Raw genomic sequence first — 16214 nt, 5'->3', positions numbered from 1 at the left:
CTTGATTGTGTATCCTCTGAATTCCAAGATTCAATTTTGCCAAACCCCCATATTAAGCATCATTTTTGAAGTTAGGATCACAAAGAATCTTGATAGAGTATCATGAAATAGAGTAATTCAGCTGTTATTTGTTATTGCTTTCCATCCCATGCTTAGACAAATTTCTATTAGTGAATCATCAAGAATTGTCTTATTTTTAAAAAATACTTCTAACTGCTGCATAGAAATTAATACCTAAACATCTTAGTCTGATGGTTATTCTGTTTTGTATAACATGATCTATACAAGAAATCTACAGTCATTTTCACTCATATAAGAATGATATAAATAGGGATGGAACCTGTACTATTCTCTGAGCATTCATTTGTTTGCCAGTGTCAACATGATTCTGAATGTGTCAGAACTGAACTGGAAGTAATGTTCTAATGAAGGAAATATGCTGATTTTTTTTAGAACTCTCTGATATTTCCTGTGAAATGAGGTAAGAGGGAGAAGAAGAGGAAGTAGAACTTCTGCCTTCTTGCTAAGCACAAATTAAATGCAAAAACATACATTCAGAAAAGGCTGTGGTCTGTTTTACTTAGGCATTTATCTTTATTTAGTCCAATGCTGGTCTGAACTAAGATCAAGAATTCTATAACACGTTAGTTGAACACTGTATGAGCGAATCTACAATCTGGTTCACATAATGTGCTAAAATATGGCTTGCATAACCAAGATATACATGGTTAAATTAGTTGACTTGAATTATACAATCAAACTATAATCTGTAATTTACCAATTACACTGATCCACTGCTAAAGCCATAATATGGCATCTTTGGTCTTGAATAACAGTATTCATGAAATCAAGCCAGTGGGAGTTATAAATATGCTTATGTTAGAATGATCTGAAGATCCAACCCATCTAACATAGAAAGCAATGTATGACCTTTTTCTTATTTTTCCATTCATTCCCACACCATGTTTGTTTCAACATACCTTGTATACTTAACAAATATATAACTGAAATTGAATCTGAAGCTCAGTTCCCCCATCTGTTTGTTGGAATAGGGCAGGGGTCTCCAAACTTGGCATATACATAGAATGAAGGCTACTGCTAAGTTTGTAAGCCGCCCTGAGTCTTCGGAGAAGGGCGGGATATAAATGGAATTAAAATAAATAAATAAATAAATAAACTTTAAAACTTGTGGACTTCAACTCCCAATTCTGGGAATTGCAGTCCACAAGTTTTAAAGTTGCCAAGTTTGGAGACCCCTCAAATAGGGGGAGGATAGGTCATCAAAACTATATGTTTTAAATAAATAAATAAATAAATAAATAAATAAATAAATAAATAAATAAATAAATAAATAAATAAATATTGTAAAGATGGGCCAGATGCTTCAGATGAGTCTTGATTTGTACTACTAATTAGAAAACAAACACCAATTGTTCCTCATATAGTATTTGGGCACGTTGATCCATCAAATACTTGATATGCTAAATATGAAATGTCTTTTACAGGCCTCAATGATTACCATCTGATTGTACTGACATCCATCATTACAAAATGTTTTGAGAAGGTGATAAAGGACATTATTGTATCTAGCCTTCTGCCAGCATTTGACCCGCTTCAGTTTGCTTACAGAGGATGCTATTTCCTCTTTTCTCCATCTGAGCTTGGAGCAGAAATACTCATGTGTGTTTGTTGTTTGTTGACTTCAGTTCAGGATTTAACACAATCATTCCACAGCATCTAGTAGACAAACTGGGCCCTTTAGGCTTAAATACTTCTTTATGCAACTGGATTCTTTATTTTCTAACAGGCACCAGTATGTGCAAGCTGGAACAAATATTTCTAACACCATTTTCTTGACCACAGGTTCTTCTCAGGGCTGCATCCTAAGTCCACTGCTGTTCACCTTGATGATCTGACTGTTGTGCTATGTTTGCCACAACCATATTGTCAAGTTTGCAGATGATACAACAGTAGTGGGCCTTATTCAAGATGACAATGAGGGTGCTTATTGCAAAGAGGTTGAGGGCTTGGTGGACTGGTGTAAGGAAAACAGCCTAGTATTAAACATTGGGAAAACCAAAGAGGTCATTGTCAATTTCAGAAAAGGCAGGCATAGCCACAGTCCTCTGTGCATCAATGATTCACCTCTGGAGATGGTTATCAGCATCAAATTCCTGGGTGTGCAGTTAACAAGTAGGCTGGCTTGGTCGCTCAACAGCAAGACACTGGTGAAGTGGATATAGCAGTGCCTGCATTTTCTGCATTACATTCTTTCCCCTGTCCTTACCACTTTCTACAGAGGGACAATCGAGAGCATCCTGTCATATTGTCTGGTTTGTAAGCATCACTGCTTCAGACAGGAAGGCAGTGCAGAGAGTGGTGAGGTTGGCAGAAAAGATCATTGGCAGTTCCCTCCCTTCAATCCAGGACATAGCATATAAGTGTTGCTTGAGCAGGGTCCTATGGTGCTGGAGAAGACTCCTGCGAGTCCCTTGGACTGCAAGGCGATCAAACCAGTCAGTCCTAGAGGAGATCAACCCTGACTGCTCTTTAGAAGGCCAGATCCTGAAGCTAAAACTCAAATAATTTGGCCACCTAATGAGAAGGAAGGACTCACTGGAGAAGAGCCTAATGCTGGGAAAGATTGAGGGCAAGAGAAGAAGGGAACGACAGAGAATGAGGTGGCTGGATGGAGTCACTGAAGCAGTAGGCGTGAGCTTAAATGGACTCCAGAAGATGGTAGAGGACAGGAAGGCCTGGAGGAACGTTGTCCATTGGGTCGCGATGGGTCGGACACGACTTCGCAGCTAACAACAACAACGAGCAGGGTCCACAAGATTGTCTGGAACACTACACATCCTCTTCATGACCTGTGTTCTTTGTTAGCTTCTGGGAGGAGGCTTTGTGGTATCCAAAGCAGAACATCCAGATTCAGACACAGTTTTGTTCCATACAGTATTAACCTTGTGAACTCTAAAGCTTTCTCCTTCCATTATGTATTCAAGGTGGACAGTGTTTATATGTTATATATTTATATTTATATGTTACTTATATGTAAGGGTGTAGGTCTATAGACATGTTATAAATAGTATGTTTAAATGTGTGTTATGTTTGAGAGCAAAAAACTAAATTTCATTTTTAATGTGTGCCACTGTGCCCACAGCAAAAAATGACAATAAAGGTTATCTATCTATCTATCTTGAATTTAACAAAGTATAAAACAAAAATACCCAAACAGAAGCAAAATATACTGGCTTACATCCACAAGCTACTTTTCTGCACTTGCTCATGTTGTTGTTGTTAGTTGCGAAGTCGTGTCCGACCCATCGCGACCCTATGGACAATGTTCCTCCAGGCTTTCCTGTCCTCTACCATCTTCTGGAGTCCATTTAAGCTCACGCCTACTGCTTCAGTGACTCCATCCAGCCACCTCATTCTCTGTCGTCCCATTCTTCTATTGCCCTCAATCTTTCCCAGCATTAGGCTCTTCTCCAGTGAGTCCTTCCTCCTCATTGGTGGCCAAAGTATTTGAGTTTTAGCTTCAGGATCTGGCCTTCTAAAAAGCAGTCAGGGTTGATCTCCTCTAGGACTGACCGGTTTGATCGCCTTGCAGTCCAAGGGACTCGCAGGAGTCTTCTCCAGCACCAGAGTTCAAAGGCCTCAATTCTTTTGCGCTCAGCCTTTCTTATGGTCCAACTTTCACTGCCATACATTGCAACTGGGAAGACCATAGCCTTGACTATACGCACTTTTGTTGACAGGGTGATGTCTCTGCTTTTTAGTGTGCTGTCTAGATTTGCCATGGCTTTCCTCCCGAGGAGCAAGCGTCTTTTAATTTCTTGACTACAGTCCCCATCTGCAGTGATCTTGGAGCCCAGGAAAATAAAATCTGTCACTACCTCCATTTCTTCCCCATCTATTTGCCAGGAATTGAGAGGGCCGGATGCCATGATCTTGGTTTTCTTAATGTTTAGTTTCAACCCAACTTTTGCACTCTCCTTCTTCACTCGCAACAAGAGACTCTTCAGTTCCTCTTCACTTTCTGCCATTAGAGTGGTATCATCTGCATATCTTAGGTTGTTGATATTTCTTCCAGCAATCTTAATTCCAACTTTTGACTCCTCTAGCCCTGCCTTTCTCATGATGTGCTCTGCATATAAGTTAAATAGGCAAGGCGACAGTATACAGCCTTGCCGGACACCTTTCCCAATTTGGAACCAATCAGTGGTTCCGTGTCCAGTTCTCACTGTTGCTTCTTGGCCCGCATATAGGTTTCTCAAGAGACAAATAAGATGTTCTGGTACTCCCATCTCTTTAAGAACTTGCCACAGTTTGTTATGATCCACACAATCAAAGGCTTTAGCATAGTCAATGAAGCAGAAGTAGATGTTTTTCTGGAACTCTCTAGCTTTCTCCATGATCCAGCGTATGTTGGCTATTTGATCTCTAGTTCCTCTGCCTCTTCGAAATCCTGCCTGTACTTCTGGTAGTTCTCGATCCACATACTGCTGGAGTCTAGCTTGTAGGATTTTAAGCATAACTTTACTAGCATGAGAAATGAGTGCAATGGTGCGATAGTTTGAACATTCTTTGGCACTGCCTTTCTTTGGAATTGGAATGTAAACTGATCTTTTCCAATCCTGTGGCCACTGTTGAGTTTTCCAAATTTGCTGGCAAATTGAGTGTAGCACTTTTACTGCATCGTCTTTTAAGATTTTGAATAGCTCAGCTGGAATACTGTCACCTCCACTAGCTTTGTTGTTGCTCAGCTTTTCTAAGGCCCACTTCACTTCACATTCTAGGATGTCTGGCTCGAGGTCAGTGACCACCTCATTGTGATTATCAGGGACGTTAAGCTCATTCTTGTATAGTTCTTCTGTGTAATTTTGCCATCTCTTCTTAATCTCTTCTGCCTCTGTTAGGTCCCTGCCATTTTGGTCCTTTATCATGCCCATTTTTGCATTAAACGTTCCCTTCATCTCTCCAATTTTCTTGAAAAGATCTCTGGTCCTCCCTATTCTATTGTTTTCTTCTATTTCTTTGCACTGTTCATTTAAGAAGGCATTCTTATCTCTTCTAGCTATTCTCTGGAATTCTGCATTCAATTGGGCGTATCTTTCTTTTTCTCCCTTGCCTTTTGCTTCCCTCCTTTCCTCAGCTATTTGCAAAGCTTCCTCAGACAGCCATTTTGCTTTCTTGCATTTCTTTTTCTTTGGGATGGTTTTGGTTGCTACCTCTTGTACAATGTTGCGAACCTCTGTCCATAGTTCTTCAGGCACCCTGTCTATCAGATCTAATTCCTTAAATCTATTTGTCACCTCTACTGTATATTCAACGGGGATATGATTTAATTCATACCTGACTGGCCTGGTGCTTTTCCCTACTTTCTTCAGTTTAAGCCTAAACTTTGCAACAAGAAGCTCATGGTCTGAGCCACAGTCAGCTCCTGGTCTTGTTTTTACTGACTGTATAGAGCTTCTCCATCTTTGGCTGCAGAGCATATAGTCAATCTGATTTCTGTGTTGACCGTCTGGTGATGTCCATGTGTAGAGCCGTCTCTTGGGTTGTTGGAAAAGAGTGTTTGCTATGACCATCATATTCTCTTGACAAAATTCTATCAGCCTGTGCCCTGCTTCATTTTGTACTCCAAGGCCAAACTTGCCTGTTATTCCGGTTATCTTTTGGCTTCCTACTTTAGCATTCCAATCCCCCATGATGATAAGGACATCATTTTTTGGTGTTAGTTCTATAAGGTGCTGTAGGGCTTCATAGAACCGGTCAATTTCATCCTCTTCAGCACCGGTGGTTGGGGCATAGACTTGGACTACTGTGATATTGAATGGTTTGCCTTGGATTCGAACTGAGATCATTCTGTCATTTTGAGGATTGTATCCCAGTATTGCTTTTCCTACTCTTTTATTGACTATGAAGGCTACTCCATTTCTTCTGAGGGATTCTTGCCCGCAGTAGTATACCTGATGGTCATCTGAATTAAATTCACCCATTCCTGTCCATTTTAGTTCGCTGATACCTAAGATGTTGATGTTCAGTCTTGTCATCTCTTGTTTGACCACGTCCAGCTTGCCTTGATTCATGGATCTTACATTCCAGGTTCCTATGGAGAAAAAATCTTTACAGCATCGGACTTTCCTTTCACCACCAGACATATCCACAGCTGAGCGTACTTTCGGCTTTGGCCCAGTCGCTTCATTCTTTCTGGCGCTACTAGTACTAGCCCTCTGCTCTTCCCCAGTAGCATATTGGACGCCTTCCGACCTGAGGGGCTCATCTTCCAGCGTCATATTGTTTTGCCTTTTGGTACTGTCCATAGGGTTTTCATGGCAAAGATACTGGAGTGGGTTGCCATTTCCTTCTCCAGTGGATCACGTTTTGTCAGAACTCTCTGCTATGACCTGTCCGTCTTGGGTGGCCCTGCACGGCATAGCTCATAGCTTCATTGAATTACGCAAGCCCCTTCGCCACGACAAGGCAGTAATCCATGAAGGGGCACTTGCTCATATATCATATCTAATCATATATCTAATCTAATCTACAGTAAGATACCTATTTGAAAGATTACTGTATTTATCTGAAAGATTTTGAAATTGAAACAATCTCTACCAAACAAAAAAATATATAGAAAAAATAGTGTACCAATATCATATTCATAGTGAATGTGAGATAACCACCCATTTTAAAAGAAAATCCTTTGAGTCTTTGGTCTGTCATAGCTTAGAACCACACTGTGTCATTTTCTGCCATGATCGCACAATATATTTCTTTCTGACTCAGGTATAGCTCATGGTTGGCTGGGGTATTCTGGGAATTGAAGTCCACACATCTTAAAGTTGCCAAGTTTGAGAAACACTGCTTCTGAAGCTTAGCAATATGTGGTTTCTCACTGGGGAAACTCTTGCTTCAGCCCACTTCCTAATCCTCAATTATCCACCCCACCCAGCCATAACTGGTAAGTTGCTATATTGACATAATATTCTCAGATTGAGCTTCCTAAATAAAGCAAAAGAGCATGTTTTCTACTTCTCCCAAAGAAAAAGATATGCTGCTAGGTGATATCTGTTTTTTCATTCTCCCACTGATTAGTTGGGAAGTGCTGATTGGCTTATTTTCTCAGTGGCTGTGATGAAGACAATCATAGCCTGTTGGAAAAATAGTTAATAAGTTTAAAGAGTGGTAATGGTGACTTATGTGGAAGTATCTCTTGATTTCTTCTTGTGTACATACAGCATCTCCATTCTCACAATCCATTTTATTTGTAAAAATGTTGTGCTCCATCCAACAGTCATTCTTTTTCATTAGTCTTTGAGAATTGCTGTGAAAGGGCCTTCACAGAAAACATTGTCATCACAGTGATCTATTTGTCATTTGTTAATTAAGAGTTTAAATACTACAAATACTTACAACAAATAGACCAGTTGAAATGATATCATTTTCTTTTGCTTCTAGTCTTTTCGTAGATACCTTATTTTCACGTGCACATGGCAAAGGGAAACCTCTCAGGATTTCAAAAGAAGAATTTAAATTTTCCCCAAATCAGATGGAGGGTAGCAATCCTTGGCAAAGAACTGAGTGTGACTTTCTCACCCCCCTCCTAAATTATTTCTTGCTTCTTACAACCTCCTCTTCAGAAGACACATTTGTTGGTGGCACAAAACACAGTGGAAGGATTAGCATGTGGAACAACATTTGTAAAGCAAGCATCCCATCCAGTATGGAGGCATGTGCACTATATCAGAGGTCTCCAACCTTTCTTCATTGGCAGACCAGAGGGAAAGGGAGGGGGAAGCATTTTACGTGCACCCGTACACACAAATGGGGCCACGAGCACGGGCGACACAAATGGGTGGTGCTAGTGCCCACATGACACTCGCTAATACTGGCCCTTTTTCCCATCCAACACCCCATTTTCCTCACGCCATGCCCCATTTTCACCCCTTTTTCCCCATGTGGTGCCCCATTTTCACCATGCAGTGCCCTGTTTGCGTAGCGGTGCTAGCACGAGTGGGGATAAGTGTGTGCATGTGCACACACTAGCCAGCCTGTTCTGAGGCCTGGTGGCCAGTAGGCCACGTCCTGGTAGTGGGCTGCAGCCCATGGGTTGGGAACCCCTGCGCTGTATCATGCAGTTAGGTAAATAAAAAATTAAAAAAGGCCAGGAAATGACTACTTCCACAAATTACAATTTTGAACATGGCTGACAGAGAATGATCACCCTATAACACTTCACAGGTTGTTAAATGCTTTCTCTTAAAACATCTAGGGCCATAGCTGAATCAAATTTATAGAGATTTTTAAACAAGTGTTTAAAAATCTCCATGTCACACTGCTGGATTTGTAACAGAAAATATATAAAAATATAACTGCAAAGGTTAAAATAGATTCCAACTAGTGTACATATCTATCAGACAATCAAATGTGTGAGAGAGTACTTTTTAAAAATAGTTATTGATGCTAAAGAAAATATGCTCCCTTTTTAATCTTAAGTACATTTTAACCATCATCTTAACTTAGAACACATAATTAAAATACAACAACGATTCCTGAAGTGATTCATATGCACTTCTAAGTTCAACTGAAAAGAACTCAGAGATAGATACCAAGATAGATTTCATCATTTAATTAAGGAACATATACTGATTTGAATTAGGTTCTCCTCGATATGATTTAGTTGTTGTCACAAAGTGATAAATTTTAGCCCACATCTACCTTTATTCAAAACACATTTTACAGATTTCAATACACAAAATAGGAAAAAGTCTATTCATCCTGAGAATATCCATATACCGTATACAATAGAAAGTTCTCTTGTCTGAAATATATATATATATATTTATATCTCCCTCTCTAAGCCTTGTTTATTGAGGTAGTTGCACTGAACCAAGTTTTATTTTCAGGGATCAGACACTTCAAAGCAATCATTTCTTGCCCCAACCTAAAAACTTCAAGGTTTAACCATCTGCAATGACTTGCTGCATGCTGAAAAAAAGGCTTCAAAGTCCCTGCATAAAAATATAAGAAGGATGCTTTACCTACCAGAAGTTTTAGGCTCTGCCATGATGAAATCCTCAGCTGGACCCCCAGCTTTGGACCCCAGCACAAATCCCTGGATACTTCAGGAGCCACTAACACTGGTAGGCAGCCCCATGGACACTGCATACTTTGCAGAGTTTCTGAGCCCACAGCCACCGAAACTTCACTGCTTCCTGCTGACTACATTTCCGTATCAAGAAACTTACTTGTTTCTTCATTTGCATATTTTTCAGTTTACAAATAAGAGCCCCCAACCTCTGGTGGTAAATCTGATGCATAAAGTCTGCCTTTAGCCTATGCCAGATTACTGACCTTAGTTTCTATTAAGGAAACAACCATCTGAAAACTATACTATAAAAGTGTTATAGTGCTCAGCATTTTATTCCTTTGATGGCATTACAGTAGTGCTGGGACAGACAAGGCATTCTTCAAGGTCGGATATCAAAACTGTGGATCTGTTTTACACAGAGGTTCTAATCGTACTTTCTTCATCTGCTGCGAAATAATTTTGGAAGACCATTTTAATCAGGCAGGCACTCATTCCTTTTTTTTTTCTAGATTAGACTATGGCTGTCCATTTTCTTAGTTACTGTGCTGCACCACGTCTTCACTAAACCTGCAAACGTCTTGGCTAAAGATGGTTCAAAGAGAGAGGCCACATTAATCACACTGAAAAGCAAAGCAAAGAAATAAAAAGATATCCACCCCCACAAGCCAGAAAATTTACATCTATTGGCTCTGCCCTTGCAGATAACATGGTCCAATCAAATGGAGTTATGCTATCCAAAAAAGGTGATGTGTTAATTGCCAAAGATTGCCCATCTCTTCCAACACAAAGGATATAATTGGGTAATAAATACAGGATAAGAATATAAGTTTAAGGCAAATTTGCAAACATGGAGATGATGATGATCCTAGAAATGATTATTTCCGTTCAAGGTGAACTTATTAGTAGGCATTAGAGACCAACCAGGATGCTGTTTGTTTTATTTCAACTTGGTGCACTATGTGGACTTATCCCCTAGATTTAAAACTATAGCTTAGTCTGTTATGTGAATCCAACCAATTATTGTTTACTCAGCAAACCATGGTTTAAAAATGGCTTGGCACAATGTGTGAATCCAGTCGTTGAATCTGCAAGGTGAATTTAGATACTTCAGTTTACAAAGCAACAATAGCAACATTGAATCTTTTACCACTAAAGGTATAATCTATCTAAATATTGATCTTAAGAATTTAAAAGGATGAAACAATAGCTTATTTCATCTGGCACTCCTTACAACAATCATAAAGACTAGCAAGCATAATGAGATGGAGTGCAGTCTACCTTTTATGTACCATTGCTGTACACTTTTTGTGCTGTAATAACTTCCGCTCAGGCAAGTTATTTTTATTATGCCCATTGGGGGTTACATCCTGGGCTTATTTTAAGAAGGCAGCCCCCAGTCTCTGGGAAAGCCAAAATAAGAACAGTGATTTACTAGTAATGATTTCTTCAAATTAGGGACTGTCCCTGGTAAGAATAGTTGGAAAATATGAGCATTTACCCAGATGCAAGAAATATTTTAAATTTTTTAAATATTTTAAATTTTAAATATACTTTTTTTAAAAAAGTTGAATCTAATTTAATACCAAATCTTGTGCTTCTGATAGTGTCATCAATGCAATGATCATGAATTTGGGCAAACTCTGGGAGACAGTGGAGGATACAGGGGCCTGGCGTAATATGGTCCATGGGGTCGCTAAGAGCTGGACATAACTTAGGGACTGAAAAACAACAACTTGTGCCTTTGTGGTGCAACTGCAGAATTGGCTCAGAACTTTCAACATTTGTTGAAGTCACAACAGCTGCTGTAATGTTATTTTACAGACTTTAAAAATCCCCCCAAAGTATTCTGGGTAATAACAAATCTGCCTTCTAGGATAATACGGAGGGTTTCAGTTTAAAATCTCCCACAACAAGCTAGTATGTATTACACTCTGAAGATCCAACTTATGCACTGTCTTCAGTGCAATGTGTTTTAAATTTGTGGTCTATTTCCTGTTTTCAATTTTTGTTAGCTACCCTGAGTCACATAGTTGAGAGGGCGGATGTCTGCCTGCCTGCCTGCCATCTATCTATCTATCTGTCTGTCTGTCTGTCTGTCCGTCCATCCGTCCATCCATCCATCTTCCGGTCAGTCATGTCCAATTCTCAGAGACCACGTGGACAAGCAGGGTTGGGGTTTTTTTCCCCAGAAGAGCTTGCCATGGCCTCCTTCCTAGTGATGAGAGAAAATGACTAGCTAGCCCAAGGTCACACAGCTGGATTTGAAGAACTGTTAACTGTTAATGATAAGTGAGTCAAGAGGAGGAAATAAGGTCTTGAGTGTCTACTTCTGCATTCTTGAAGCCACAAAAAATATCTCATCTACCATCTTTCCAAGTCTTATTTGCCAATGATATTTCAAACTCTCTTAATCTTAACCCAAAGTTAGTATAATGCTCAAACCTCTGCCTAATTTCAAAAACTCTCTATAACCAACTGGTTAAAAGTGGTGTGGTTTTTCTTTTTCTTTTTCTTTTTTCTTTTTGGACAGGAACTATCTAACTCTTTTTGGCCACCAGTTGGCAAGAAATAATTATTATTATTTATTAAATTTTTATACCGCCCTTCTCCCGAAGGACTCAGGGCGGTGTACAGGGCAATAAATATCAAAATGTAAATACAAAAGTTAAAAAAGATTGAAGGGCCAGCAGTACAGAAAGGAGGAAATGATATAAGTTTAAGTTTAAGTTTATTATATTTGTATACCGCCCTTCTCCCGAAGGACTCAGGGCGGTGAACAGGGCACATATAAAAATACAGAGTACAAAAATTAAAAGAGAATTAAATAGGAGCCCGAGCTAAAACAATAGATAATAATATAAAAAATCCGCAATAAAAACCCCAACACATTCCCCATCAGGCCAGGCCGGCTTGTTCAAATAGATAGGTCTTCAGACCGCGTCGGAAGGAGCGAAGGTCAGGCGCCGTCCGGAGCTCAACCGGCAGCTGATTCCATAAGGCCAGGGCGCCCACAGAGAAGGCCCTCCCCCTGGGGGCCACCAGCCGACATTCTCTGATCGGAGGCACCCTGAGGAGGCCCTCTCTGTGGGAACGCACAGGGCGGAGGGAAGTTGACGCCGGCAGCAGATATAGAGAAAGAGATGAAGCTAAATTCTAAAATATCTAACAAATCCTATGCTTTGGTCCCACGCACTGACAGCATATAAATCCACGAAGAATCCTGCCCCACAAAAAAAGGGGGGGTGTCACTCCTAAACTATTAAACACAACCACATTGGAGAAAAGCTTGATTAGTTGTTTACAACAATGATGATTACTCAAGTCACCAAATAACCTCATCTGGGGTAACAAAACACTTACCTATGTTTCTAAAAGTACATAAACTGACACAAGCAGGATAGGACTGAAGCCTAATCAAAAACCATTCCTGACCTACTTACATTAATAACTATGTTCATCAGGATGGTGATGAAAGCCTGTCTCTTTCACCTCCTCATGTGCTCACTATTAATTTATTTTATTACATTTAGACTCTGCCTGAGTTCAGATGATTCTGGCCAGCTTACATTATAAAAAAAGAAAAAGAAAGTACTATGAAAAATTCTGTTTTTGAATGCTAAGATGGAAAACGATGATCTCTACTCATAGATTTTTCTCATACATGTTAAGTGGCTATATGGATTACGTTCAAGAGGTTAGTTGAGTTATAATCTATATGGCATACGGAGATCTATTTTGTTTTATTGCTAGTTGCCTTGAGTACCCTATGAATAGAAAAGCAGATAGTTGAAATCGGTTGAATCGGCTGAACAGACAAACAAGAATACTTTTATATGTATTTATTATTTAATACACTATGAAAGCAATGCTGAAAATTAGTCCTGGGGTCTCTGAGAATTAAAAAAGGAACAACAGCTACATCTATTCCTCAGAGAAGATAATGTTGCCTATCCTATCTCAGAAAGCCCCTAGGCCAGCAGCTCCCAACCTTTTCTATACCCCCACCCCCAGAATGCTTCTGATATATTCTCGCACCCCTTATAAAAGTTTGAAATAAAGGCAACAAATTATGCATATACACTATAATTTTGAAAACCCAAGCTTTTGCCCCCCCCCCTGGAATATTGTCTCACACCCCCGCTTGGTAATCCCTGCCCTAGGCAGTCAGAAAAGAGACAATTGCTTCATCAAAGCAATTGCTTCATCAATTGCTTCATCCTCAAGAAACCTGCCTTGGATCCAGCTATTTTAAATAACTTTCGTCCTGTCTCCAACCTTCGCTTCTTCTTTGCGGGCCCGAGATAGGGGTTATTCCTCTGTCCTGGTCCTATTAGATCTCTCAGCGGCTTTTGATACCATCGACCATGGTATCTTGCTGCGACGTCTTGAGGGGTTGGGAGTGGGAGGCACTGTTTTACGGTGGTTCTCCTCCTACCTCTCAGGCCGTTCGCAGACGGTGTTGGCAGGAGGGCAGAGGTCAACCCCGAGGCCCCTTAGTTGTGGGGTGCCTCAGGGATCGGTCCTCTCGCCCCTCCTGTTCAACATCTACATGAAGCCACTGGGTGAGATCATCCGTGGTTTCGGGGTGAGGTATCATCAATATGCTGATGATACCCAGCTTTTCATCTCCACCCCAAACCAAGCCAGCGATGCCCTCGACATGATGTCCCGTTGCCTGGAAGCGGTATGGATCTGGATGGGGAAGAACAGGCTCCAGCTCAACCCAGCCAAGACTGAGTGGCTTTACGTACCGGCATCTCGTTTAGGCCAAGAGGTTCCATCTTTGGTTATGGGAGGAGAGGTGTTACCTCCCGTTGATAGTGCGTGCAACTTAGGCATCCTCCTGGATACACGACTCAGTTTTGAAGATCATATAGGAGTTTTGGCCAGGGGGGCATTTGCCCAGGTTCGCCTGGTGCGCCAGTTGCACCCCTATCTGGACCGAGATGCCCTACGTATGGTCACTCATGCACTCATTACCTCCCATATAGATTACTGCAATGCTCTCTACATGGGGCTGCCCTTGAAGAGCACCCGGAGGCTCCAGCTGGTGCAGAATGCGGCCGCGCTGGTAGTGATGGGAGCATCCCGATACTCCCATATTACACCCCTCCTGCGTGAGCTGCATTGCCCTCCGGGTGAGATTTAAGGTGCTGGTACTTACCTTTAAAGCCCTACATGGCCTAGGCCCGGGATATTTGCAGGACCGTCTACTGCCGGGAACGACTTCCCATCGCCCAGTGCGCTCACACAGGGAGGGCCTCCTCAGGGTGCCGTCAGCTAGACATTGTCGGCTGGCGACCCCCAGGGGGAGGGCCTTCTCTGTGGGAGCGCCAGCCCTGTGGAACCAACTTCCCCTTGAGCTCCGGATGGCCCCGGATCTCAGGTCCTTTCGCCGCGGCCTTAAAACATTCCTTTTCCATCAGGCTGACCTGGACTGACGACAGGGATTTTTAAAATGTTTTTAATTTTATTATTGGGGCTGCTAGTTTAATTCTTTTTTAACTTTTGTATTATTGTATTTTTTATTGTTGTTAGCCGCCCTGAGTCCTTCGGGAGATAGGGCGGCATATAAGTCCCAAAAATAAATAAATAATTAAATAAATAAATAAATAAATAAATAAATAAATAAGTAAATAAGTAAATAAATAAATAAATAAATGAATAAATATGTCTGAAAACATTTAAGGACTCACCACATTATTTCTTTGGAGGCAATCCTCAGAGAACAAAGGGAGAAAAGATTTATTAAGATGTGGCTTAAAGTTCAAAAGATAGATAAGAAACCTTTCTGACCCCTAACTGCTTTTTTAAATGTACATTTCCTTTAAATAGTGACTTGGATCTCATCTTTAATACAGAGATTTAACAGCAACAGGTCCCACTTCTATGTGAATCTGTGAAGGCCTTCCTTTTGCACATACTTAGCTAAGCCAACATCTGTTTTGGCAGACAGAAAGGCCTTGAAGATGAGTGACATAAAGACCAATTTATTGGCTAAAGCAAAGGGATGTGTTAGCATCCAATTCTATGAATACACCAATGCTTGGTCGATAGTTTCCAGAGCTTTGTACTGCCTTGGTGGAGCAGTGGGCTAATGCCTCCTTTTTCTTTTTTTTTTTTTTATAAAATTTTTTATTAAATTTATTATTTAAAAACATTGGACACAGTACCAGCGAGCTGACAAACCTTTTTGTCTACGATGTTTAAATATATATATATACATGTATATATGTACATCAAAAATACACTTAAATACACTTAGATTACAAATCGGTGAAATACCACAATATTTAAAACAGTAAGCTAGTCTGTAAAAAACCTAATAAAGACCTTTCTTTTTATCCATCCAAAGATACAATTTGTTCCAAATTCTATAATAGTCTGATTGATCTTTATTCTTTAATTCCAAAGTTAATTTGTCCATTTCAGCGCAATCCCAAATTTTCCTAATAACCTCTTTTTGTCCTGGGATCTCATTCTTTTTCCATTTTTGCGCAAATGATATTCTAGCTGCTGTGATAATATGGATTGTTAAGTATAGCACATCTTTAGGATATTTCTCTTTCGTGATTCCCAACAAGAAAAGTTCTGGACTAAACTCCAGATCTTGTTTCAATATTTCTTTCAGCCAAATCCAAATCATTCTCCAGAATTTTTGTGTTTTACTGCAAGACCACCACGTGTGGAAGTATGTGCCTATCTCTTCAGAACACTTCCAACATTTGGGAGATGCTGTTGTGTACATTTTTGCTAAGCGGGCTGGGGGAAGATGCCATCGGTAAAACATTTTAAATAAATTTTCTTTATACGATGAGGCCAGTGTTATCCTTTTATTCCTATCCCAAATTGTTTGCCAAGTATCTAGGTCGATGTTATGTCCTAAATTGTTAGCCCAGGTCAACATGGGGTCTTTCACTTGCTCTTCAAACAGCTTATATCCCAAAAGTAATTTATAAAAATTCCTTATTTGTTTAGAGTCCGGTCCCAATAATATTTTGTCCAATGCTGTTTCAGAGGTATATATCCCCCATTCATTTTTATCCTTCCTAAATCTCGATTGGATTTGTAAGTAGGCCCACCAATCGAGTTTTATACCTTGTAATTCTAGTTCATT

General features: G+C 40.3%; 1 protein-coding gene across 3 annotated transcripts in view; it reads right to left on the bottom strand.

Annotated features, from left to right (window-relative positions):
• Positions 1-9109, bottom strand: part of GMIP (GEM interacting protein) — a 69416-nt gene extending 60307 nt beyond the window's left edge. For all 3 annotated transcript variants that reach the window (XM_081320384.1, XM_081320385.1, XM_081320386.1), the window contains exon 1: positions 9052-9109. In XM_081320384.1, coding sequence (XP_081176510.1) covers positions 9052-9073 — 22 coding nt within the window. In that variant the 5' untranslated portion in view covers positions 9074-9109. The remainder of the gene's footprint in view (positions 1-9051) is intronic.
• Positions 9110-16214: the final 7105 nt, after the last annotated feature.

Source organism: Vipera berus (genome assembly GCF_964194415.1).
Source record: "Vipera berus genome assembly, chromosome: 2".
NCBI lineage: Eukaryota > Metazoa > Chordata > Lepidosauria > Squamata > Viperidae > Vipera > Vipera berus.
The sequence above is the reverse complement of the archived record's forward strand: the minus strand, read 5'-3'. Positions and strand labels throughout refer to the sequence as shown.